General features: G+C 39.9%; 1 protein-coding gene across 3 annotated transcripts in view; it reads left to right on the forward strand.

Annotated features, from left to right (window-relative positions):
* Positions 1 to 24,887, forward strand: part of ADAM28 (ADAM metallopeptidase domain 28) — a 65,773-nt gene that overhangs the window by 20,942 nt on the left and 19,944 nt on the right. For all 3 annotated transcript variants that reach the window (XR_007132326.1, XM_047761679.1, XM_047761678.1), the window contains exons 7-13: positions 867 to 938; positions 2,108 to 2,179; positions 6,015 to 6,184; positions 9,700 to 9,784; positions 20,057 to 20,187; positions 21,462 to 21,639; positions 23,249 to 23,338. Coding sequence is in view for 2 of the 3 variants with exons in the window: in XM_047761679.1 (XP_047617635.1) it covers positions 867 to 938; positions 2,108 to 2,179; positions 6,015 to 6,184; positions 9,700 to 9,784; positions 20,057 to 20,187; positions 21,462 to 21,639; positions 23,249 to 23,338 (798 nt within the window). In the remaining variant the exon portion in view is untranslated. The remainder of the gene's footprint in view (positions 1 to 866; positions 939 to 2,107; positions 2,180 to 6,014; positions 6,185 to 9,699; positions 9,785 to 20,056; positions 20,188 to 21,461; positions 21,640 to 23,248; positions 23,339 to 24,887) is intronic.

Here is a 24,887-nt window from a genome sequence, read left to right on the forward strand (position 1 = left end):
AACCCAGGTGCCACTTCTGAGATGCACAGGATCCCTGCACACAGCAAGACCACCAAGGGGTGGGTAGACCACCCAAACCATCCCTCCTGCCAGACCCAAGAGTCCCCCAGCCCTTACCTCATTTAAGAGCCCAGCTCACCCCCTCCTCTGGGAGCAAGCAAAGGAAACTGTTACTCAGTTTTGCTCCCTTGTCCTGCAGTGTGAATCCCATTAAAATTTTGCCTGGATTCCTCCTCTGGCCTTTTATCAATTTCTAGCCCTTAAAGAGTCCAAGAATCTGGGTCAGTAAAAAATCTACTATGAAACAAGATTTTTGTTTTTTGTTTTGTTTTATGGAGAGAAAAGAATTGAAAATAAGGAAACTTCGAATGCGAGAGAGATCCAGCTCTATCTGAGAAGAAGAGCAGACTAGGTGCTATGGTTCTGGGCTTTGCACCTTTGGTAAAGGAGAGGGGATTCACTGTGATAGGAATAAAGGGCAATCAAACAAAAATAAAACCCTGGGAGGCTGTGAAAGTTAATGTGTCTGTATTTCATGACATGATAGTGGAGGAAGTCCATTGTTGAAAAAAACCTGAAGACTTCGATTTTATTTTAAGCACACTTTTAATTAGGCGTGTAATCCTTTACACTCCTGGGTGAAATAAAGGGGCCAGACTAAATATTACCAATGCTTCTCTACCTCTGACATTCTGAGCCTTGTCCTAGATGATTCTGGCTGGTCAGTTAGGCTCAACATAGTAATATTGTCTCACTTTATTCCCAGAGAGCAACCTGCTCTTAGGAAATACACATTACAAATTAAAGAAGAACTCTGGCAGAGAAAGATGTTGTTTTAGTAATTTGCCTTTTTATATTTATTACAGAATTCCAAAGACTGGAAAAGTTGGGAACGTAAGAAATACGTAGAATATTATTTGGTCCTGGATAATGGTGAGGTAATTATATCAGATAAATATGTCTTTTAAAATGTTATTCTAGGTGTTCCCGTCATGGCTCAGTGGAAATGAAGCCAACTAGTATCCATGAGGATGTGGGTTTCATCCCAGGCCTCACTCAAGTGGCTTCAGGATCTGACACTGCCATGAGCTGTGGTGTAGGTCACAGACTCAGCTTGGATCACTTGTTGCTGTGGCTGTGGTGTAGGCCAGTAGCTGTAGCTACAATTCAATCCCCTACCTGGGAACTTCCAAATGCCGTGGGCGTGGCCCTAAAAAGCCCCCCCCCCCAAAAAAGTTACTCCATATCAATTTATGAGGTGATATTAAGTATATAAATGTTTTTTAAAATCATGAATATGAGGGTTTTTTGTTGTTGTTGTTGTTTTTACAAATTGTTTGGAGCCTAGGAGATCTGACATAATTAGATGGATACAGTTTCACCTTTTAAGGAATGTATACCTAATATTACATGTATAAACTTATTTGTTTTTTCAGTATAATGCTTCTTTCTTATTGTCCTAAGAGCTCCAAATTTATTTTCCAATTAAATTTCTTTGTAACTTTGTCTTCTAATAAATAGCTAAATCATGGATAAATTTTATGCTTATCAGCAAGTGGTAAATAAAAAGGATGAGTGAATAGAATCTTCTGAAAAAAGGCAATTTTTCGGTAATATTCATTACTAATTTTTCATAATAATGGATTTTGATATATTGATTGTTCTAAACCTGAGGTCCACATGTGTGATCTCAAAAGGACAAATTCTGTGTTATGATAACATGGATGAGTGAGTTAGTTCAGACCTGAAAGCTTTGGCCTCTCTTGTTACACTAAATTCATTTACTGCTCATATTTTTTAAAATGAATAGACTATTCCTTGCACCTGCTCTGTACAGTTTAGCAAACCATGGTATTTAACTGAAAATATATCTGGAATAATTCCTTAGAGCTTTACACTGAGCTAGTATTTCAGGGGGCAAAACATCATATCTTCTCCCAAAGTGCTTTAATTTAGCTAGAAAAATAAAGTGCTCTGTTTCTAACATTTAAATGTTAATCTTTATAATTGATCATTAATTACAGTGACAAGTAAGATAAAGTGATTTTTTTAACCTAGTTATATTCATTTCCATCAATATCTCTATTTTGTCTTGGTTGCTTTCTAGTTTATAAAGTATCGTCAAGATCCAGAGGAAATAAGAAAGAGGGTGTTTGAGATGGTCAATTACATCAACATGGTATGATATATTTTATCAAGTATAATTTTAAAAATTTGCTATGCTCTGTCTTTGAGTGTTTCTGTGAATACTCATGATGCAGGGAAGAAAATCCAATAGTCCTAACATTAATACTACTGGCTGGTTCTTGAAGGGCAACCACAACTTTGGCTACTTAATTGAATTTTAATTTTACATGATAGAGAAGTGAATTACCTACCTGCCACACTATTCTCAGGTCCATGAAGGTATAGAGGGTGTTTCTTTCCCCAATAGTTTTTGTTTTTCTAAAACCCAGTAAGAAAACTTTGCCAGACAAATCCCAATAGAAAACCAATCTAAGGAAGAAAATTGAAAAACCAACCAACCAGCAAACAAAAGAAGCCAAGCTCTGGTACTTTAGCATCTTTCAATGTATTATCTCATTTAATCCTCTAAACAACCCTAAAATATTATTAAACCTAATTAATAGCTAAGGAACTAGCTTCTGAGAAGCAAAGTAACTTCCCTAAACAGTAGAGAAAAGATTTGAACTTAGATTGGTTAGACTTCCAAGCCTATTTGCATTATACAACTGGTTTTGTTGTTCTTGTTTTGTCTCTTTAGGGCTGCACCTGCAGCAGATGGAGGTTCCCAGGCTAGGGGTCAAATCAGAGCTGTAGCTGCTGGCCTACACCACAGCAATGCAGGATCTGAGCAGTGTCTGCGACCTATTCCACAGCTCATGGCAATGCGGATTCTTAATCCACTGAGCAAGGCCAGGAATTGAACCCGCATCCTCGTGGATACTAGTCGGGTTCATTAACTGCTGAGCCACAGTGAGAACTCCTATTGTACAATTGTTGATTCTGTTCTTTAAACATGATTTTATTGTCTGATTTCCAAAAACTTTAAAAAATATATTTTTATATCCTTTCTGTTTAAATCATGTTAGTTTCTTGTTAGTTGAACATATGATTAGCCTCTTTAGTTGAAATAGCTGAGTGACTTGTGGTTCTGCAGATCCTCTAAGGAGAGAAAGAAAAGAAAGGTGGATTCAATGACCTAGGGCGCGGCTTATCTCAGCACGAAGAGTATGCTGATCCCTCTTAAGATACCCCAAGAACGGGCCATATTTGTTAAGCTCTGCTTTGTGCCAGGCACTTTTCTAGATGACACGAATAAAATGGAGAACAAAACTGACAAATGGCTCTTTTTTCAAAGAGTTCCCCTTCTTTTCAGGGAGTTAGCCTACTCATTCGAGGAGGCAAACATTCAAGCCAAACAAAGACTATGAAGATGCTGATAAAGAAAAAAAGGGGCAGATGTTGAGATAGCGTGGATGCTACATCAGATAGGAAAGGCATCCCTAATAAGGTAGCATTCAAGTAAAGCCCTGAAGGGAAGGAGAGAAGTCTGACTCTAAGGAGAGCAAATGACCTGAGGGCAGAACTTCACCTGCCTTGTTTGCAGAACAAGGGGGAGGCCATTGCGGCTGGAATGCTGTGAACCAGGGCCAGGATGGGAGACGACATCTGAAGAGCCGCAGTGGCCAGAACCTCAAGACCCTGATGGGCCCATGTAAGGACTTGGTTATTCTCAATGAGAGAGGAAGACATTGGCAAGTCTGAGCTGAGGTGTGACATGTTCAGATCCCCATTCTTAAAAGACTATCTTGACCATTGTGTTGAAATAAACTGAAGGAGAAAGCAAGGGCAGAGACAAGACCAGATAGGGGAATTGTGCCATCATTCAGGGGAAGAGATGATGGTGGCTTAAAAGAAGCAGTGTCACTGCTGTGGCACTGCTTCGGTTCAGGAACTTGAATGCCGAGGATGTGGCCAAAAAAAAAAAAAGAAAGAAAGAAAAATCATGTTTCTCACCAGGAAGTTGCCTAGGAGAAAGCTTGTAACTCTGTCTTCCCCCCCCCCAGCTTTACTGATACATAATTGACATATTAGATTGTGTAAATTTAACTGTTCAGTGTATTGATTTGATACATTTATATATTGCAAACCAGTTAAGCTAACTAACCTACTAGATTGGCTAACATTTCCATCACGTCACATGATTATCATTTCTTTTCTCTGATGAGAGTATTAAAAACCTACTCTATCAGCAATTTTGAAGCATATAATATGCCGAGACCAGCTCAGCAGGGTGGGGCTGAAGAACAGGTGCTGTGAAACTTAAGGAAAAGAGTTAACATAAAACAAGACACAGAGACATTTATCTTAAGTAAAGGTGGGAGCCCGGGAACTCAAGGTCTCAGGGACCAAGAGCCGGACTCAAGGTCTCAGGGACCAAGAGCGCTCTGCCTCAAGAAACCACACTGCTTTCATTGTGCTCTTTAGGATTATGTCCAGTGAGGAGGGGGTTGTAGGTGCAGGATATAGGTTTTTTAAAATTATTTTAAAAGTCACATAACCGGTTGCTGATTAAGCTTTTATTCTGACCTTCAGGCATTTAATATTTATTAGCATTGAGGAAGCTTGGCATCAGCTATCTATGCATAGCATTCTAGAGAATCACCATTGTGCTTCTGCAGATGGCGTGCCTATCTGCAGCAACCCAGTGTGCCTAGGTTTGCACCTCAGTTCTCCATGCTAATGCAGATCCTGCTAACGACCCCTCACAAACCCCTTGGGGCCATGAGGCTCACCTTCCTCTTATTCTTTAGAGGAACATATCATGCTGTGCAAACGACATGCCCATCTGCACAGGTCCAGCATGCCTAGATCAACACATTTTGTCCTCATTCATAATGTGACCACATGAATAACTTATGCCTTTAGGCTTTTGTTCTTAAGCTTAAGTCATTTACCAGCACTGCGACTGTTTTTCAAGCAGGAAGATGGGGTAAAGTAAAGCAGGACAAGATGGAGTTTTCAGCAAAGAGGCTAAGAAAATATTGTAGAAACATGTCTTGTGACAATAATACAGTATTATTAACTATAATCACCATTCTGTACATTAAGTCCCCAGAACTTACTCATCTTATAACTAGAGTCAGTACTCTTTGAGGAACTGTTTTATAAAATATAACAATTTATGGGGTTTTTTTAGAGCGATTGTCTCATAGGCCTGACTCGTTATTTCTAAAGGTTACCCTACATGCATTGTAGATTATTTGGTTCAGTCCAGTTTTAAGCATTAGAGGATGACTTTATTGCAACTCACATATGCAGGACTTTTTCATGAAGCATGTTCCTTTTCGAATGTCCATATCAGCACTGAGTCAAGCTTGCTAATTCTGAAATATTATGACTCTGAGAAAATTACATAGCATTTGATGAACTACGGGCAGGAAATTACAGTATTTCTTGAGATTGCAAGCAGGAAACATTTGTTTCAATAGGCCCTTTTTTCAAAAACAAAAAACAAGAAACAAAAAAGGAGTTTATAGGGAGTTCCGGTTGTGACACAGTGGAAATGAATCCAGCTAGTATCCATGAGAATGCAGGTTCAATCCCTGGCCTCGCTCAGTGGGTTGAGGATCTGGTGTTGCCATGAGCTGTGATGTAGGTCACAGACACGGCTAGGATCCTACATTGCTGTGGCTCTGGCATAGGCTGGCAGCTGCAGCCCCGATTCAACCCCTAGCCTGGGAACTTCCATATGCCATATGCCATAGGTGTGGCCCTAAAAACAAAAGCAAAAACAAAGGAGTTTATAGACCTGAAATATCTAAGGATGTCTGCCTTGCTTTGCTTACAGTTGGGGTTGTTAGCTTCTGCCAAAAGAGATGGTACCTTCCACTTCACAAGTAGGGGAAGAAGGTTTTTAGAAAGTTTTGAAAATCTAAATACATTGAAAATATTAAAAGATACTAGTACCGTTATGAGTTGTTGCTTTACCGTTTATTCTCTTTCAATAGCTTTATAAAAAGCTCAATACCCAGGTGGCCTTAATTGGGATGGAAATCTGGAATGACAAGGATAAGATACATATAACCTCAAATGCAAGCTCCACCTTGGAAAATTTTTCTCAGTGGAGAGGGAATGTCCTCCTAAGAAGAAAACCTCATGATGTTGCTCAGCTAATCACGTATGTATGGATTCTCCCCCTTGCACATTCTATGGTATTTAGCACAGACATTTTTCAAAACTTTGGCAAAGCAAGTGGTATCTCAGAGTACAGAGTAAGAGGAGGTGGTTTACACATAGCGTGTTAAATTTTTTTTAAATAAGTCAGTGAATTTTATTATATTTATAGTTGTACAACCATCATTACAACCTAATTTTAGAACATTTCCATCCTGAGTTTAAAAAATATTCATTTGGAGTGTATGTTGAATATGCTTTTACTTTTGTTCCAAGTTTTTTTCCCTTTTTTTTTTTTTAAGAGAGAAGTTAATAATTTAGGAATGATTCATAAGAACTTGTTTTAACTGGGTATAGCAGAAAGGAAAGACAGGTTTAGATAATGGTGAGAGGGATTTAGAGTCAGTGTGTTAAAAGAACTAATTAACTTTACACACCAGTCAGGACAAAATTCTAGGCCAGAAGGAAAATTGAACATCGTATTCTTTTTTTTTTTTTTAGGGCCACACTGGCAGCATATGGAAGTTCCTAGGCTGCGGGTTGATTTGGAGCTGTGGCTGCCAGCCTACACCACAGCCACAGCAACACCAGATCCGAACCACGTCTTCTACCTACACCACAGCTCACGGCAACGCCGGATCCTTAACCTGCTGAGCAAGGTCAAGGTCCGAACCCACAACCTCATGGCTCCTAGTCGGGATTTGTTTCCACTGTACCATGACGGGAACTCCCTGAACATTGTATTCTAATCCTGTACTCCTACTATCCTGCTAAAATGACTAATTGGTGACTAATTTTTTAAAATAATAAGGCAAGTAAATCTAACAGCTATAAAGGATACAAAAGTGCTGAGACTGTGCTTCAAGTAAATTCTACTGGAAATTTTACACTTGAAATCAGACTGTAATAAAGAGTGACTTAAACTTACTTGAGTTTCACTTCCTTAGAAAACAGTGAGTGTCATGGGAAATAAGTGGTGTAGGCCCTGTCAGAATTAATTAATATTCTGTGCTGGTTATCTGTTACTGCATAGCATATCAGCCCACAACTTCCTGACTTAAAACAAATCTTCTCGCTTGGGATGCTGGTTGGTCATCTCTTTGTACAGATAGCTTTCAATGTGGCTAATTTGGACTTTCTCCAATACGACAGGCTCAGATTTCCAGACATCTTACGAAATGACTAACTTTCCCCAAAAGAAACATTCTAAGAGGCCCAGGAAAAAGCTTCCAGGCTTGTTAGGACTCAGTCTTAGAAATCACATGTGTCGCTTGTGATTCTCTTGGTTAAGAACAAGTCATAGATAGATTCATCCAGCTTTAGGGAAGGATATGAATACTGCATAGCTGGCTCACTGGGAGTTATTTTCAAAGGACAGCTTCTGCAGTTCCTTAATTTGGAAAGTGAGTTCCAGACTCAAGGGCCCACCATAAGACACATGCTCATTTTTTTTGGAGAGATTTGGTGATTTCCCAGGTCTCGTAGCTAGTGAGTGGTAAGGAAATTCAACTTTCATCAGGCTGGTTCCAGCACCAAGCTCAAATTGAAGTAGAATCCAGCACCAAGCTCAAATTGAAGATAAACTGTTGGTTCTACAGTTCAAGTCAGTCAAATGCTTTTTTGTTGACTGTGTGGAGAAGAAAATGTAGTTTTTCTACTTTGGTCTGTTGACATGGTAAATAACAATGAGTGAATTTCAGATGTTGAATCAATCATTTCTTCTTCATGAAGAAATAAGGTAGAGAGATATAAATCAGAGACAAGAGGCAGATGTGTAGATAAAAAATGGTTACCCAATATCAAGAGTAGATTTCCTGAATAGAGCAGAAGAAACAGGATAAAAGGACTAAAAAGATATGATGGAAGGATGTAATTGTCATTTCACAAGTAAATTGAGAGTCTTACTAGTTACCTGACAAAATAACAAAATATACTTATACCTAGGCATAATGAGGTATGAACTTTAAAGCCCAAATGTACTCTTTCCACTGGAAAGAGAAACCAAAATAGTTGATTCTGTAATGGAGGAAGATTTTATTTTTAACAAATGAACTAGAAGTAAGACTTGAATCCACAAAAATATAGATTTAAGTCTAATTTTACCATGTAATTTTAAAAGAATAGAAATCTTTAAAATACCATGGATGATACAAAATATCATTTCAGAATAATAGATATTGAAAACTCCATAGGGAATGGAAATCTGGAGGAAGTTCTCCAATGCCTTCATTTTTCATGGCAAAATGAATACTCTTCATTCTTGATGTTGATGAGTGAGAAATATAAATTCAACTCCTTATGTAAATGTATCAACTAAGGAAAATTTTTAAGTGATACATATCTTGCAAATTTCTGGAGACCAACCAGGGCCAGGATCTTGAATAGATAGCAGAATAATGATAACCAAAAAAAAAGCACATGGAATTATTACAAAATGAAAGAAAAACAAAATGAAACAAAACCGGAGTTCCTGTCATGGCTCAGCGGTTAACGAATCTGAGTAGCATCTATGAGGACCCAGGTTCGATCCCTGGCCCTGCTCAGTGGGTTAAGGACCTGGTGTTGCTGTGAGCTGTTGCAGACTTGGCTCAGATCCTGCATTGCTGTGGCTTTGCCATAGGCCGGAGGCTAGAGCTCCTATTCTGTCTCTAGTCTGGGAACCTCTATATGCTGCGGGTGCAGCTCTGGAAAAAAAAAAAGACAGAAATTAAAATTAAATTACTAAAGACCAAACATATTTTCTATGTAAATAAATGCAAGTGGTTTAAATTTCTCTCTTCCAAAGGACAAATATTTCTATTGGATATAAGTGCTTTAGTAACACAAATGCTTTCAGAATGGGCCCAAACTCCAAATCCAGCTGTAGCTGAAACAGTGCTGAAAGAGGAGTTCCCCATGTGGTGCAGGGGATTAAGAATCTGAAATTGTCTCTGAGGCACATGGGTTTGATTCTCCACCCAGTGCAGTGGGGTAAGGATCAGGCATTGCTGCAGCTGTGGCATAGGTTACAGTTGTGGCTCGGATCCCTGGCCCAGGAACTTCAATATCATGTGGGTGCAGCCCCAAACAATCAAACAAACAAAAAATAGTGCTAAAAGGAAAGATATATAAAAATATATGATGAAAATATAAACACGTGACAATACTAATATTAGAAGATATACATATTTAAAGGAAAAAATATTAGAACAAAAAAATCCCTATATTTCCTGACAAGGGATGAGTTCTACAATAAAAAATATAATAATTGTGAATGAGAGATTAAAACATTAGAAGTGATTACATCTAGATGCTTGGACTTAGTGGTAGGAGAACCATCATTCAAAACAAAACAAAAACGAACAAACAAAACAAAAAAATCAAAACCACTTTGTGCAAAATTCAAAAACTCAAGGAAATATTTAAGAGTGATGTTTCACAGTGTGGGTTTCTCTGCTAATCAGTTAGGGTTCTGGATGAATTGTCTATAGAAAATATATTTAGAGTCATAAATTGCATTGATTTCTCTCTTTTTTGCAGGGCAAAAGGATTTTCTGGAACAACTGTGGGCCTTGCTTTCATGTCTACAATGTGCTCTCCTTATCATTCTGTTGGCCTTATTCAGGTTTGTTTAAAGATAAACTGTTGGTTCTATGGTTCAAGTCTGTCATATGCTCTTTTGTTGACTCCGTGAAGAAGAAAATGTAGTTTTTCTACTTTGGTCTGTTGACATGGTAAATAACATTGAATGAGTTTCAAATGTTGAATCAATCATGCATGTCCAACATAAACCCAGCATGGTTATAATGTATTATCTTTTGTATATATTGCTGGATTTACCTTGTTAACATATATTGAGGATTTTTTCATCTATATTTATGTGGAATATTAGTCTGTAGTTGTCTTTTCTTATAACATGTTTTTCAGGTTTTGTTATTAGGGCAAATATTGGAGTAAATCTGGCCATATAAAAATGTGTTTCCAACTCTTTCAGTTTTCTGGAATATTTGAGTAAAACTGTATTATTCCTTCTTAAAATGTTTGGTGCTACTCACCAGTAAAACTACATGGGCCCTGACATTTTTTGTGGAGAAGTTTTTAAATATATGTTCAATTTCTTCCACAGATATAGGACTTTTCAGGTTATTTACTTCTTTTTTTTTAATTTTTTTTTTTTCCCGCTGTACAGCAAGGGGGTCAGGTTATCCTTACATGTATACATTACAATTACATTTTTCCCCCAGCCTTTGTTCTGTTGCAACATGAGTATCTAGACAAAGTTCTCAATGCTATTCAGCAGGATCTCCTTGTAAATCTATTCTAAGTTGTGTCTGATAAACCCAAGCTCCCGATCCCTCCCACTCCCTCCCCCTCCCATCAGGCAGCCACAAGTCTCTTCTCCAAGTCCATGATTTTCTTTTCTAAGGAGATGTTCATTTGTGCTGGATATTAGATACCAGTTATAAGTGATATCATATGGTCTTTGTCTTTCTGGCTCATTTCACTCAGTATGAGATTCTCTAGTTCCATCCATGTTGCTGCAAATGGCATTATGTCATTCTTTTTTATGGCTGAGTAGTATTCCATTGTGTATATATACCACCTCTTCCGAATCCAATCCTCTGTTGATGGACATTTGGGTTGTTTCCATGTCCTGGCTATCGTGAAGAGTGCTGCAATGAACATGCGGGTGCACGTGTCTCTTTTAAGTAGAGTTTTGTCCGGATAGATGCCCAAGAGTGGGATTGCGGGGTCATATGGAAGTCCTATGTATAGATTTCTAAGGTATCTCCAAACTGTTCTCCATAGTGGCTGTACCAGTTGACATTCCCACCAACAGTGCTAGGAGGGTTCCCTTTTCTCCACACCCCCTCCAGCACTTGTTATTTGTGGACTTATTAATGATGGCCATTCTGACTGGTGTGAGGTGGTATCTCATGGTAGTTTTGATTTGCATTTCTCTTATAACCAGCGATGTTGAGCATTTTTTCATGTGTTTGTTGGCTGTCTGTATATCTTCTTTGGAGAAATGTTTATTCAGGTCTTTTGCCCATTTTTCCATTGATTGATTGGCTTTTTTGCTGCTGGGTTGTATAAGTTGTTTATATATTCTAGAGATTAAGCCCTTGTCAGTTGCATCATTTGAGACTATTTTCTCCCATTCTGTAAGTTGTCTTTTTGTTTTCTTTTTGGTTTCCTTTGCTGTGCAAAAGCTTTTCAGTTGGATTAGGTCCCATGGGTTTATTTTTGCTCTAATTTCGATTGCTTTGGGAGACTGACCTGAGAAAATATTCATGATGTTGATGTCAGAGAGTGTTTTGCCTATGTTTTCTTCTAGGAGTTTGATGGTGTCCTGTCGTATATTTAAGTCTTTCAGCCATTTTGAGTTTATTTTTGTGCATGGTGTGAGGGTGTGTTCTAGTTTCATTGCTTTTGCATGCAGCTGTCCAGGTTTCCCAGCAATGCTTGCTGAATAGACTTTCTTTTTCCCATTTGATGTTCTTGCCTCCCTTGTCAAAGATTAATTGACCATAGGTGTCAGGGTTTATTTCCGAATGAGACTTGGTAGTTTGTGCCTTCAATTAAAGTCCATTTCATCTAAGTTGGCATAAATTTGTCAATGATAATACTTTACTATTCTTTCAATATCTGTAGAATGTGTAATTTTCCCTCTGTCATTCATATTAGTAATTCATGGGTTCCCCCCCCCATCAGTCTGGCTAAGGGTATATCAATTTTATTGATCTCAATGAAGCAGTCTTTGCTTTATTGATGCTCCTATGGTTTTCCTGGTTTCAATTTTATTTATTTTTGCTCTTGTCTTGATTATTGATTTTCTTCTGCTTTCTCTGTACTTAATTTGTTCTTTTTCTAGTTACTTGGGGAAGAATTTTAGATTATAAATTTGAGACTTTTCCTCTTTTCAAATATAATCATTTAATCCTATGAATTTCCTACTACACACTGCTTTAGCTGCATCCAAGATATTTGGATATGTGTGTTTTCATTTTCATTAAGTTAAAAATATTTCTTATTTTTTTATTTCTTTTTTGACCCGTGTGTTATTTAGATGTGCATTGTTATAATTTCCATTATTGGTTTTTTAGTTTAATTCTGTTATTCCGTGAAGGACTGTGTATTTGTTCGTTAGGGCTGGCACAGCAAAATACCACTGCCTCTGTGGCTTAAACAACAGAAATTTATTTTCTCACATTTCTGGAGGCTGGAAATTCAAGATCAATGCATAAGTGGCTTTAGTTTCTCCTGAGGTCTCGCTCCTTGGCTTGAAGGTAACCACCATTTTTCTGTGTCTTCCCAGGCCATTTTCTGTGCATACATATCCGTGGTGTCTCTTTCTCTCCTCATAAGGATACCAGTCTTATTGGATTAGGGCACCACACTTATGACCTCATCTAACCATAATTACCCCTCTCCAAATACAGTCCCAGTGGGAGTTAGGGCTTCAATATAAGAATTAGTGGGCAGAACACCATTTAGTTCATAATAGATCGAGAATATACTTTGTAAAATTTAGATGTTTTAATTTTCTTGAGGTTTGTTCTTGTTCATTATTTCATATGAACTTGAAAAAGGATGTGTCTCTTGCTGTTATTGGAATGTTCTGTAGTTTTCATTTATGTCAAGTTGACTTATAGGGTTGTTTAGTTCTTTTGAATCATTTACAGAAAGAGAGTGTTTAAGTAACCAAGTATAATTGTAGATTTGTCTATTCTTCTTTCAGTCCTATAAATTTCACTCCATGTTTTTTGAAGCTCTATTGCAAAGTGAATACACAGATGGAACTGTCATATCTTTTTGGAGAATTGATCCATTTATCATATTATGTTCCTCTTTTTCCCTGAAATATTCCTGTTTTAAAGTCTACTTTGACCAAAATCAGTATATTCACTCCAACACTTTGTGGCTATAGCTCACTTGATAGAATTGTTTTCTTATTTTTATTTTTAGCATATGTATTTCTTTACTTTTTTTTTTTTTGTCTTTTTGCCATTTCTTGGGCCGCTCCCATGGCATGTGGAGGTTCCCAAGCTAGGGGTCGAATCAGAGCTGTAGCCACCAGCCTATGCCGGAGCCACAGCAGTGCGGGATCCGAGCCACGTCTGCAACCCATACCACAGCTCACAGCAACACCGGATCCTTAACCCACTGAGCGAGGCCAGGGATCGAACCCACAACCTCATGGTTCCTAGTTGGATTTGTTTACCACTGAGCCACAACGGGAACTCCCTGTATTTCTTTACATTTAAAGAAGGTTTCTTAGGCAGTATATACTTGGGTTTTATGTTTTATCATCTGACAAGATCTATCTTTTATTTGGTATGTTTAAATAATTTATATGTAATGTTATTATTGATATTGTTGTATAAAATCTTTCATCTTGTTAGAGGTTTCCTATGCCATCTTATTTTTTCTGCCTGTTTTAGGATTGATATTTTATTTTATTTATTAAAGCATAGTTGATTTACAGTGTTGTACCAATTTCTGCTGCACAGCAAAGTGACCCAGTCATACACACATACACATTCTTTTTTTTTTGTCTTTTTGCCTTTTCCTAGGGCCACACCCGCAGCATATATACATTCTTTGTCTCATATTATCTTCCATCATGTTCTTTCCCACGAGATTGGATATAGTTCCCTGTGGTATACAGAAGGATCTCATTGCTTATCCAGGATTAAGTATTTTAAAATTTTTCATTTATCTCCATTATTAATTTTTATTGATTTTTTTCTTTTTAATGGTTGCCCTGGGGTTTACACCTCTGATTGTGTTTTACCTTGAAATAGTATTAAACTATTTCACATGTGGCATAAGAACTTTTCAAAGCACACCTCTAAATACTCCCTTCTATTCTTTGTGCTATTTTTATCAAATGTTTAACTTCATCAGCATTTAATACAAAACACAGTTACTGATTTGTCTTTAAAAGTCATTTTTCAGTACAATTCAAAAAGAAAATGAAATTTCATTCAATTTTAAATTAAAAAAATTATATTTTGTGCTTATCTTTACTGGTGCTTACTTTGGTTGCATTTCCATTAGTCTTCATTTCTTTGCAGAGAAAAGAGCTTCTATCTAGCATAATATATTTTTCTCTTCCAGAATTTTAAAAATATTTCTTATAATATAGGTCTGCTGTCCATGAATTCTTTGTTTGTTTGTTTGTTTTCAGAAGATGACTTTGTTTCTTTTTCATTATTGCATATATATTTCACAGGATTTACAGTTCTGAGTGGATAGTGATTTTCTTTCAGCACTTTGATTTCACTGTCTGCTGCCATTCCTAGTGAGAAATCTGCTCTAAACTTTATTCCTCTGTCATGTGTGTGAGTTTTTTTTCCTATCTTAAGATTTTTTTCCTTTGTCCTTAATTTTCTTCAATTTGATTATAATTATAACCAAGTGATTTTTTTAGGGGGAGTGAAAGGCAATTTATCCTATTTGGTGTTCCTTGGTCCTGAGGCTTGTTATTTGTGATTAATTTTGGACAATTTTAGGCCATTATTTATTTAAATATTTCTTCTGTTCCATTCTCATCCTTTTTTCTTTCTAGGATTTCGATTATGTATGTGTAAAATTATACTATATTGTCCTGCAACACTTTTTTTTTTTTTGTCTTTTTAGGGCCGCACCTGTGGCATATGGAGGTTCCCAGGCTAGGGGTCGAATTGGAGCTGCAGCTGCCGGCCCACGCCACAGCCACAGCAATGCCAGATCCGAGCTGCTTTTGTGACCTACACCATAGCTCATGGCAACACTGGATCCTTAACTCACTGAGCGAGGCCAGGGATGGAACCTGTGTCCTCATGGATACTAGTCTGATTCATTTCTGGTGAACCACAACAGGAACTCCGCCTGGGAACACTTTTATACTCCATTGTTTTGTTTTGTTTTTTCCTTTTGATCACTTTTTTTCACTTTATGTTACCATTTGGGTAATTTCTGTTCAACCATTAAGTCCACTGGTTCTTTCCTCAATTATTCTGGATCTATCTTTAAGCTGTAGAAGGCATTATTCATCTCCATTATTGTCTTTTCTTTTTTCGCTTTTTGCTTTTTCTAAGGCCACACCTGCTGCATATGGATGTTGCCAGGCTAGGGGTCTAATCGGAGCTACAGTCACTGGCCTGCACCACAGCCATAGCAACGCAAGATCCAAGCCACTTCTGCAACCTACACCATAGCTCACCGCAACGTTGGATCCTTAACCCACTGATCGAGGCCAGGGATCGAACCTGAAACCTCATGGTTCCTAGTCAGGATTCGTTTCTGCTGCGCCACGACAGGAACTCCATGTTTTTCAACAGTAGCATTTCCATTTGATTCTCTCGTAATGGTGTCCAACTCTCTGCTGAAACTTTCCATTCATCTTGTATGACATTCATCATTTCCACTAGAGATTTTTATCAATCTCTATCCATTAAAGAGTCCAAGAAGCCGGGTCAGTAACAAATCTATTATGAAACATGTTTTTTGTTTGTTTGATTTATGGAAACATGTTTGTTTGTTTTGTGGAGAGAAAGGAACTGAAAATAAGTAAACTTTGAATGTGAGAGAGAGATCCATCCCTATCTGAGAAGAAAAGAGCAGACTAGGTGCCATGGCTCTGGGCTTTGCACCTTTGGTAAAGGAGAAGGAATTGGAGTTCCCGTCATGGCACAGCAGAAATGAATGACTAGGAACCATGAGGTTGAGGGTTCGGTCCCTGGCCTTGTTCAGTGGGTTGAGGATCCAGCGTTGCCATGAGCTGTAGGATAGGTTGCAGACATGGCTCGGATCCAGCGTTGCTGTAGCTGTGGCATAGGCTGGCAGTTACAGCTCCAATTGAACCCTTAGCCTGGGAACCTCCATGTGCCACAGGTACAGCCCTAAAAAGACAAAACAAACAAACAAACAAACAGATAACACAACATCAGAGAGGGTATTCATAGTTATTTTAAAGTGTCTCTCTGATAGTTCTGACATCTGTATCATGTATGAGTCTGGTTCTATTTTGCTTGGGATTTTTTTTTTCCCAGTGGTGGGGGTGCCTTAATATTTTTTACTGGAAGTCAGATATTTTGTGAAAGACAGTAATCTGAGGCAATTTTGTGGAAGTATGGGCTGGAAATGATCACTCCTTTCCTTCTGCTAGGACTTGAGTGTGAGGGTTTGAATCAATCTAGGAAGAGTGGAGCTGGGTTTGGGGTTTTTTGGTTGCTATGGTGACTCTCAGTCCATCACAGACTCTAAGTGCCTTTCCCATTATTTGCATCTAGAATGAAGGCTGGTTTGCCAGAGAGTTTTTCTCAGTGTGTGCTTCACACTCGTCTTTAGGGCTTTACTGCACCTCCCAGTGAGTCTCTTTATGCTGTTGTCTCTCTCCCATCTGTAGGTAGTTGTTACTGGATGGGTGTTGGATTTTGGGTGGGAGGAGGGCATTCTCTTTTGTCCTCATTAAGCTCAGTGTTAGGCAAGTCCTGTGTCCCTTAGTTTCTGGGGTGGGTCTTTCTAATGATCCTGCTCCATTCCCACCTGGTGGAGACCTCTAGTGATGTAGCCCATCCTGCCCTTTCTACCCCCTCTAGCCAGCAGTAGAGGGTCTTTTTGTTTTTGTTTTCTTTCCTTTTTCCTTTTTTCCTAGCTGCACTGAGATTTCATCAGTGCCTGTTAATGATCCAGAGCTGTCACTGCAGTGGCTTGTGTCACTGCTGTGGTACAGATTCGGTCCCTGGCCCTAGAACTTTCACATGCCCTGGGAGTGCATAAAACAAACAACAACAACAAAAAAGAAGTTTAAGACCTTAGTTTAGGGCTAGGACTAGAGAAAGGCAAGTGAGGCAATCAGCCCACCCTGGTCCTGGTCACATTTGTTCTATTACTTCAATGGAGGAGAAGGATTCTGAAGGGGGTTCATACTTTACTGCTGCTGCTGTTTCCCCCAGATCAACACTGTGGCAGAAGCTCCCCTGGAGCTCTCACTTGGGGAGGTCATGTGGGGAAAAACTTGTGAAGAGCTGGGATTCCTCTTAGGACTGAAGCCCCCACATTTTTGCATACTCTCTTGCTATTGTGTATTCCACACTCAGCCTTTATCAATTTTAAATTTTTTCTTTATAAATTACTACTGGCATCTGGTAGTCCCCAACTCATGTAAACACGACTCTTTCTCCCAGTAGGTGCCAGCCATTCTTTCCTTAGATTTCAGCTTTGTTGGTTGCCTTGTGACCTCAGCTCTAGGATGGGTTCTAGAAAATGCAAATCTAGAAAACTGCGAATCTGACTATTATATTGGAGGTTTGAGGGCTATGCTCTGTCCAGCTTTGTGCCATCTAGTGGTGGAAAACAGGGCTGGGGGAATTCTCTTCTGACTTGGTCCAGTTTCAGTTTTTGGCAGGGCCTGGGTCTCGGGGGTTAGCCTTTCTCATTAAGCCCACCCATCCTTTCCAATGGCAGCAAAACTCTGCTTTCTGGCTTTTGCAGATCTTTTGTAAAAAAGAGTCTCCTGGCTCTCCTGCAAGGGGAAGGAACCTCAATTGATATCAACATCGGATCCTGGGCTCAGGATTTTTGTCTGGCCCTCTCTCTTATGAGTGAAGGGGTGTGTGTGTGTGTGTGTGTGTGTGTGTGTGTGTGTGTGTGCGCGCGCGCGCACGTTAAATTCATACCTGATCCAAAATAGGTCCTCAGTTCTGCTGGAGGCTGTTGCTACTTCTCCTGTCAGTGACTTAAGGCCTGTGCTCCTTAGTGGAGAAAGATCTGGATATGACTTAATGCTTTTTACCTGCGGCAGTTGTTCCTTCATTCTTCCCGGCCTGCTCCAGCAAGGGAGATTCTTTGTGTCCTGCTTTTCTGCCTCAACTGTCTGTCGGGAGCTCCTGGAGGAGGTCCCTGGAGAAGAGTCTTTGAGTATGTGCAAAGCACCTTTGTTTCTGATGTCCTGCTGATTCTGCACTCCTGCCCTGGCCCAAACTAGGCCTTTAGCAATTCATTTAAGAAGTCAGCTGAATTATTCCTCCCCACTGTAGGATGGCTGGCGTCTCTTCCTCTGTGCGCTTCCATAGACAAGCCAGTTCTCATGCCCCATCTGTCCCTGTCCGTCCTCATCTTCAGGCTCTCTGGATGTCCTACAACCCCAATGGACTGATAGGTTCCAGCAAGTCGTAATTAAGTTTAACTGGCTTGTCTCTGTTGTGAGCATTAGAATGATGCTCCTTACAGCTTTCTACATCCCAAGGAGCTGTAGAATATGTATATGTGTCTCCAGTCTGAGTCTGGGTTTATGCTAAGCTTCCTAGGATGTACAGAGGTAATAGGTAAACTTGAAAGAGCTTACCAGAAAATTGGAAGAGAGGCCAACCTACTTAAAGCAATAGTTAATAATATATGATAGTAAAATTAAAAACTACAGTAGGAATTCAGAGGAGAGGACTGTTGATGAAGTGTAAGGTGGTCAGGAAAGGTTGCATGAAGATGAAGCTCAAAGCATGGCTAGGCCTTAAGGGGAGGAGAGAATGGAGGTCATTCCAGGAGGAAAAGTCCATTTAAGCTATGAAAAATTATTCTTTAAAGGAAGACATCCTAGGAGTTCCTGTCGTGGCGCGGTGGTTAATGAATCCGACTAGGAACCATGAGGTTGCAGGTTCAGTCCCTGGCCTTACTCAGTGGGTTAAGGATCCGGCGTTGCCGTGAGCTGTGGTATAGGTCACAGACACGGCTCAGATCCCGTGTTGCTGTGGCTCTGGTGTAGGCCGGCAGCTACAGCTCTAATTCGACCCCTAGCCCGGAAACTTCCATATGCTGCAGGAGCGGCCCTAGAGAAGGCAAAAAGACAAAAAAAAAAAAAAAGGAAGACATCCTAAATTTGAAGGGACCTCAAGGAAGGCAGTCTGGAAAGGGGCTATTTAAACTCATTTCTTTTTTGCTTTAATTTTTTGGTTTGTTTTTGTCCCCAGTTGAGGCACTCCATCTTACTAGACAGCAGGGTTACCAGGTTGATCTCAACAGAATGAAACAGCATCATGAGTGGTGGGCATTAACTTCCTATTTTCACAAGTGTTCCTTGTTTGCCATCCTTGTACTGTGCCTGCTGGCTCTCTGCATTTTGTTCTTTGAAGTGAAATTCATAAAGGAATTCGGTGTCAGTGAGTGGGTTTCTAGGCAGTTTCCTGTCTCCCCTCTGGAAGATTTACAACCAGCAGTGATTCTCTAGTGTTGTTTTATTGCTTCTGGATAATGTGGAGGCCCCCGTCCAACACCTTGAATCAGAAACAATTTGGTAATGAAGTTGGCTACAGGCTGGACTTCATGTGATAGGGCAAGTCTGGAAGTGACTGATGTCTAGTCTTGGCAGTAGTCGATTTGAAAAAAAAAAGATGCAAAAGATTCTAAAGTTCTAGAAGTTCATGAGCACTTTTAGATCCCTAGAAGTGAAACAGATCAAAGACCTCCAGTTAAATTGGAGACTATTGAAAAGCAAGCAATGGCAGAGGAAGGATTTACAGTTAAAAAAAAAAATCTGATTTCTTATCACTGTTGAAAAAAACTTGTCATTATTTTTCATGGCGGGAAACCACAAAAGCTTTCACTCTAGGGACCCATTGACCAGAACAGAGGGTAGGCTGTACGACTTGTGATGGGCATTCGGTACCCGAGAAGAGTGTGTGTGGGAGAGAGAGAGACAGAGAGAGATGACAGACAGACAGACGGACGGAGAAAGCCAGGGGGAGGAGGAGGGAGGGGGGAAAGAGAAGGAGACGTGGTGGGTAAGGCGAGGAAGCTGAACCTAAAATCAGACTCTCTCCTCCACTTGGCTATGGTCCAAATTTTTAATTGCACCCTGAGTGATAATTCAGTTTGCAAACCAGAACATCTCTCTCCCTGTTCTCATCCTCAGGACCACAGTAACAACGGGCTTAGAGTTGCAGGGACCATGGCCCATGAAATGGGCCATAACTTTGGAATGTTTCACGACACCGATAATTGCCAGTGTTCTTCTGCCGTGTGTGTGATGGACAGAGCACTAAGGTGAGCCTTTCTGGGAAGACGCTGTGTGGGGTTCACTCTGGGCTGTTCTCTTTTAGGTCATCAGCAGCAACATGCTCAAGCTTTCAAATTATTGAATAGCAGTGTCGGGATGTAATCATGGATGTGTATCTCTCCAAACTACTTTATCTCTCATCTATTGCTGATGTTTTTCATTAACTGAGTCATAGTTTAAATACACTGTCTCTTTCCTGTTGGACTGACATGTCCTTTTATCCTCATTTTCTCTATACCAGCTCTGGTGTCCGAAACTCATTAGCATTTACCCAATGTTCAATGAATTCAGATCGGGGGGGTGGAAAGGGAAAAGTTCTAGAAGAAAAAATCTAAAGAAGAATGTGCTCACAGAAAGATGAAGCGTCTTTGAAGAGATTACCCTTTCCTGCCTTGCCGTAGGCAAAATTACCCCGGAATTTTATCGTTAAAAACCCACAATCCCTTTTATGTGTTCATTTCCTCATTTGTGTGTTCCTCTCCCAGTTCACTCAAGCTAGGGTGAGTCTCCCATGCCCTTCGACAAAACAGCACATGGCTGCGTGCCAGTTACATATCTTGTGTTATCTCTCCCAGATATTATTGCAGTTTTAAACCTCATCTTTATTTGTGGAATGTAGAGGGTCTGTCGGTAGAAATTCCTCTGAAGGAAGTGAATTTTTAAGCATATAAATAAATATAATTTTCCTGCCTTTAGGACCTCACAACCCAAATGACCAAGGCTGAATAAGATTATCTGGATAAATTAGAAGGATTTGTAATTTATCAAAGAGCAGCCAGGATGCTATATTTTGAGATATGACCATACCTGCTCATCAAGCTGCAGGTGTTTATGTCTGCCCTGGTGGGCTAATTCAGGCACAAAAAAATGAGCTCATGAGGGAGTCGTGGCTTGGTGGTTAGCTAACCCCACAAGCATCCATGAGGACACAGCTTTGATCGCTGGCCTCACTCAGTGGGTTGGGGATCCAGCGTTGCCTTGAGCTGTAGCGTAGGTCGCAGACATGGCTTAGATCCAGCATTGCTGTGGCTGTGGTGTAGGCTGGCAGTTACAGCTCCGATTGGACCCCTAGCCTGGGAACCTCCATATGCCACAGGTGCAGCCCTGAAAAAACAAACAAACAAACAAACAAAAATCTCATGATTTAGCAGTTGATGAGTGAATTCAGTTTGATCTTTTGGGTCAGGTTTTGAGTCCAGTGTTGGATATTTCTTCCTGCCTGTTTGGCTGCATTCCACCTTCTCTCTCCTTACCTTGACAGATTCAATCTACCTAAGGACTTCAGTTCCTGCAGCCGTGACAGCTATGCCAAATTCTTTGGAGATAAACTGTCAAACTGTGTTTTGAATGCTCCGTTGCCTACAGATATCATGTCCACCCCGACCTGTGGGAACCAGCTTTTAGAAATGGGAGAAGACTGTGATTGTGGGACCCCGGAGGTACTACCAAGTTCTTCCTAAAGTGGTCTTGTCTGTTTTTCAGTTGCTGAGAGATAAACTATAAAAGAATGAAGAGTTCCCATCATGGCTCAGAGAGTTAAGAGCCTGACTAGTATCCATGAGGACGTAGACGTGATACCTGGCCTGCCTCAGTGGGTCAAAGATCCTCCCTTGCCACAAGCTGTGGTGTAGGTCGCAGATCCTGCATTGCTGTGGCTGTGGCGCAGGCTGGCAGTTGCAGCTCTGATTTGCCTCCTAACCTGGGAACTTCCACATGTCTCTGGCCCTAAAAAGAAAAAAAAAAAAAAAAAAAGATCTTCCTCATTTCCTTCTTAGGAGTCCTTCCTCACGCCCTGTTTTTTAAATTCCACTCACCGGCTTGGGCTTCGTGTCCCCTTCTGTCAGAAACACTTCACATTTCTTGTGTGCCAGAGACTCACCAGGCAGTTACTTTAGACCCAGCTCTGTGATGGAGCTCAGAGAGCGTGAACAGCTTGCCCAGGGTCCCTGGGCTGGTACCTGGAGCAGCCAAGACTGGATGCAGGTGTGTTAGTTCTAGCAATGCTAGAGCCTCCCTGTGCTGGGACTTGGTCATCTCTTCTTGCTTTGAGACCTAGGAGTTGTTACCATTAGAAGTTTCTGGCTTGATCCAACCCTCTTGATGGGGCGGCCGGGATTCCGAATGGGATCTTTGCCCCCAACTTATCAATACCAAATGCGAGGGAATGTGAGTACCACGCCAAGCCCTCAGGGGGGGCAGCCTTTTAGTAACTTCAAAATAGAATTACCCATTTACCCCTTCTACGAGAAAAAGGAACCTTTCCCACATAATGTTGAGGTTTGAAATAAGGGCAAGAGTTTTAACCCTACATTTTTATAACTCTGAATATATCACTCCTCTAGGGGCATCTCAACAGCTACAGGGCAGAATGTCTGCAGTAAGAATTTCCCTTGTGCTGGTGTCTGACTTCTTGGCAACAAGGCACCGAGAATAAGACGAAATATATTGCTTTACAGAGAGTCAAATTAAATGTGCAACTTAATAAAGAACTCTATTTTTAGACATTCAGTACATGCTCTAGAGATTAACTTTACTGCTGGATAGGTACAAAATGGATGAGCCAAACTAATTATGTTCTTAAATATCTAGATGATTTTAGTTTTAAAAATTGTCCCCTTCTTTTTGGTTTCCTCTCGTATCACCAAAAATAGACCATGTTCAGTATTACTATGGGAGATTGGGGGAACTAGAAAAAATATTTAAAAAAAAAAAAAAGCAGTGCTGGGAGTTCCTTGGTGATCTAGTGGTTAGGAATTGTCACTTTCACTGCTGCTGCCTGGGGTTTGATCCCTCATTTGGGAACTAAGATCCCACATCAAGCTGCTGCATGCTGTGACCCCTAAATAAATAAATGTTAGTGGAATTCAGATGAACAGTAAACCACCAGTTGCTCCAAAATCTCAGTATTTCTAATGTTAAGCTTTGCTTCCCCCCACCAAAATCATTTTCACACTTCTCAAAGGTCTGTGTGATGAATAAATTACATTGTGAATTGTGAGGAAATGAGACAAAAGGCAATGTGGTATTTGCATTTCTGGTATTTCTTAGGAATGTACCAACATTTGCTGTGACGCAAAGACATGTAAAAGCAAAGTAAATTTTCAATGTGCCATTGGAGAATGCTGTGAAAAATGCCAGGTACGTTTAGTTTATTCTGTCATGATAATTATGATTCCTCTTTGTTTTTTTTCTAAATTAAAATCTTAGGATTATGTTAAATGAAATAGGCAAATATTTTTCTGTCTATGAAATAATGCTTCCCACCATTTTTCAAGTCTTCACTGAGTGCTTTGCAAACATGGGCTCTTTAATTTTCCAACAGCCCTTTGAGGTAGGTAAAGGATAACTATTTAATTGTGCTCAAAGCAGAAAATGTGCAGAATAATAGAGTCACTAAATGGCAAACTCCAGAATGACCAGTTCCAAAGCCAATACTAGGTACTCCTGCCTCTTGCTTCTTCAAATGCATGTGATCTTCTTGGGCCAAATCCAATCATTGTTTGCCTCTACCTTCTGTGGACAAAAATTTACCAGTCCCATCTAAGAAAGAAATGGACCTTTTTTATTTGAGCCAAATGGAGGATTATAACCCAGGAAGAGCATATCAGAAAGCTCAGAGAACTATCGTACCCTTAGAAGTCAAAGCACAGTTACATTAAGTTTTTTGAGACAGAGGGCTGTGCATTAAATGACCTGTTATTGGCAGTTTACACAGTACAGAGCTAAGCACTATCCTGGCTCCTTACAAGATGAAGAAGGAATGTTATCTTTGAAGGAGTTGTCTTGTTGATGCTAGGAGAATGCGGTTCCTTACTGTTGAGCAGCTGCTTCTGCTGATGGAGTTCTGTTGATGCCTAGGGCAGATCCACAATGCACGGTGGAGTGGAGACAGGAGGCCAGAGTGCAGAGGCAATTTCTTTTGTTTAGATTTTCCTTGTCTTGCCATAAAATATGCCTCTAATAAGGGTGTAGTGGAAAATCTTTTATTCTGAGTAATGTGGGAGCTCCTCTCTCTGTCTTCAGCCTTTGATGTCATTTGAGGATGAACTTAGATAAAAGACACAAGATGAGGATGCCCTATCACTTTTTTCTGTGGGGCTTTTTTGACTTTCTCTTCCAGTGAGAATTTAGCATTTTACATTTTATGGTTGTGGAGAATTGTGTATTATGATTATTTGTTTGCATGTCTTCTCAATTAGACTGACTCCTACCGTCCAGGGTCTGACTCATACTTACCTAACACAGAATTGCATCTATTTTAAATGTTCAGCAACCACTTATAAAAGAAATATGTAGATAGAATACCAGGATATAGGTAGTGTTTGGGATAGGTTTTCTTTTTAAATTTTGCAGGGAGAGGAAATAAATAAAAGAGGCCAAAAGGAAGAAAATGTGAGAACTTAAGTGGTATTGAACAAGCGTTTATGGGAAATTCCTGTTTCAGCTCAGTGGGTTAAGAACCCAACTAAGTATCCATGGAGAATTCGGGTTCAATCCCTGGCCTTGCTCAGTGGGCTCAGGATCCGGCATTGCCACAAACTGCGGCGCAGGTCGCAGATATGGCTCAAATCTTGAGTTGCTGTGGCTGTGTCATGGGCTGGCAGCTACAGCTCCTATTCAACCCCTAGCCTGGGAACTTCCATGTGCTGCAGGTGCAGCCTTAACAATGAAAAAATAAAAATAAATA

The sequence above is a fragment of the Phacochoerus africanus genome, chromosome 15, assembly GCF_016906955.1.
Source record: "Phacochoerus africanus isolate WHEZ1 chromosome 15, ROS_Pafr_v1, whole genome shotgun sequence".
NCBI lineage: Eukaryota > Metazoa > Chordata > Mammalia > Artiodactyla > Suidae > Phacochoerus > Phacochoerus africanus.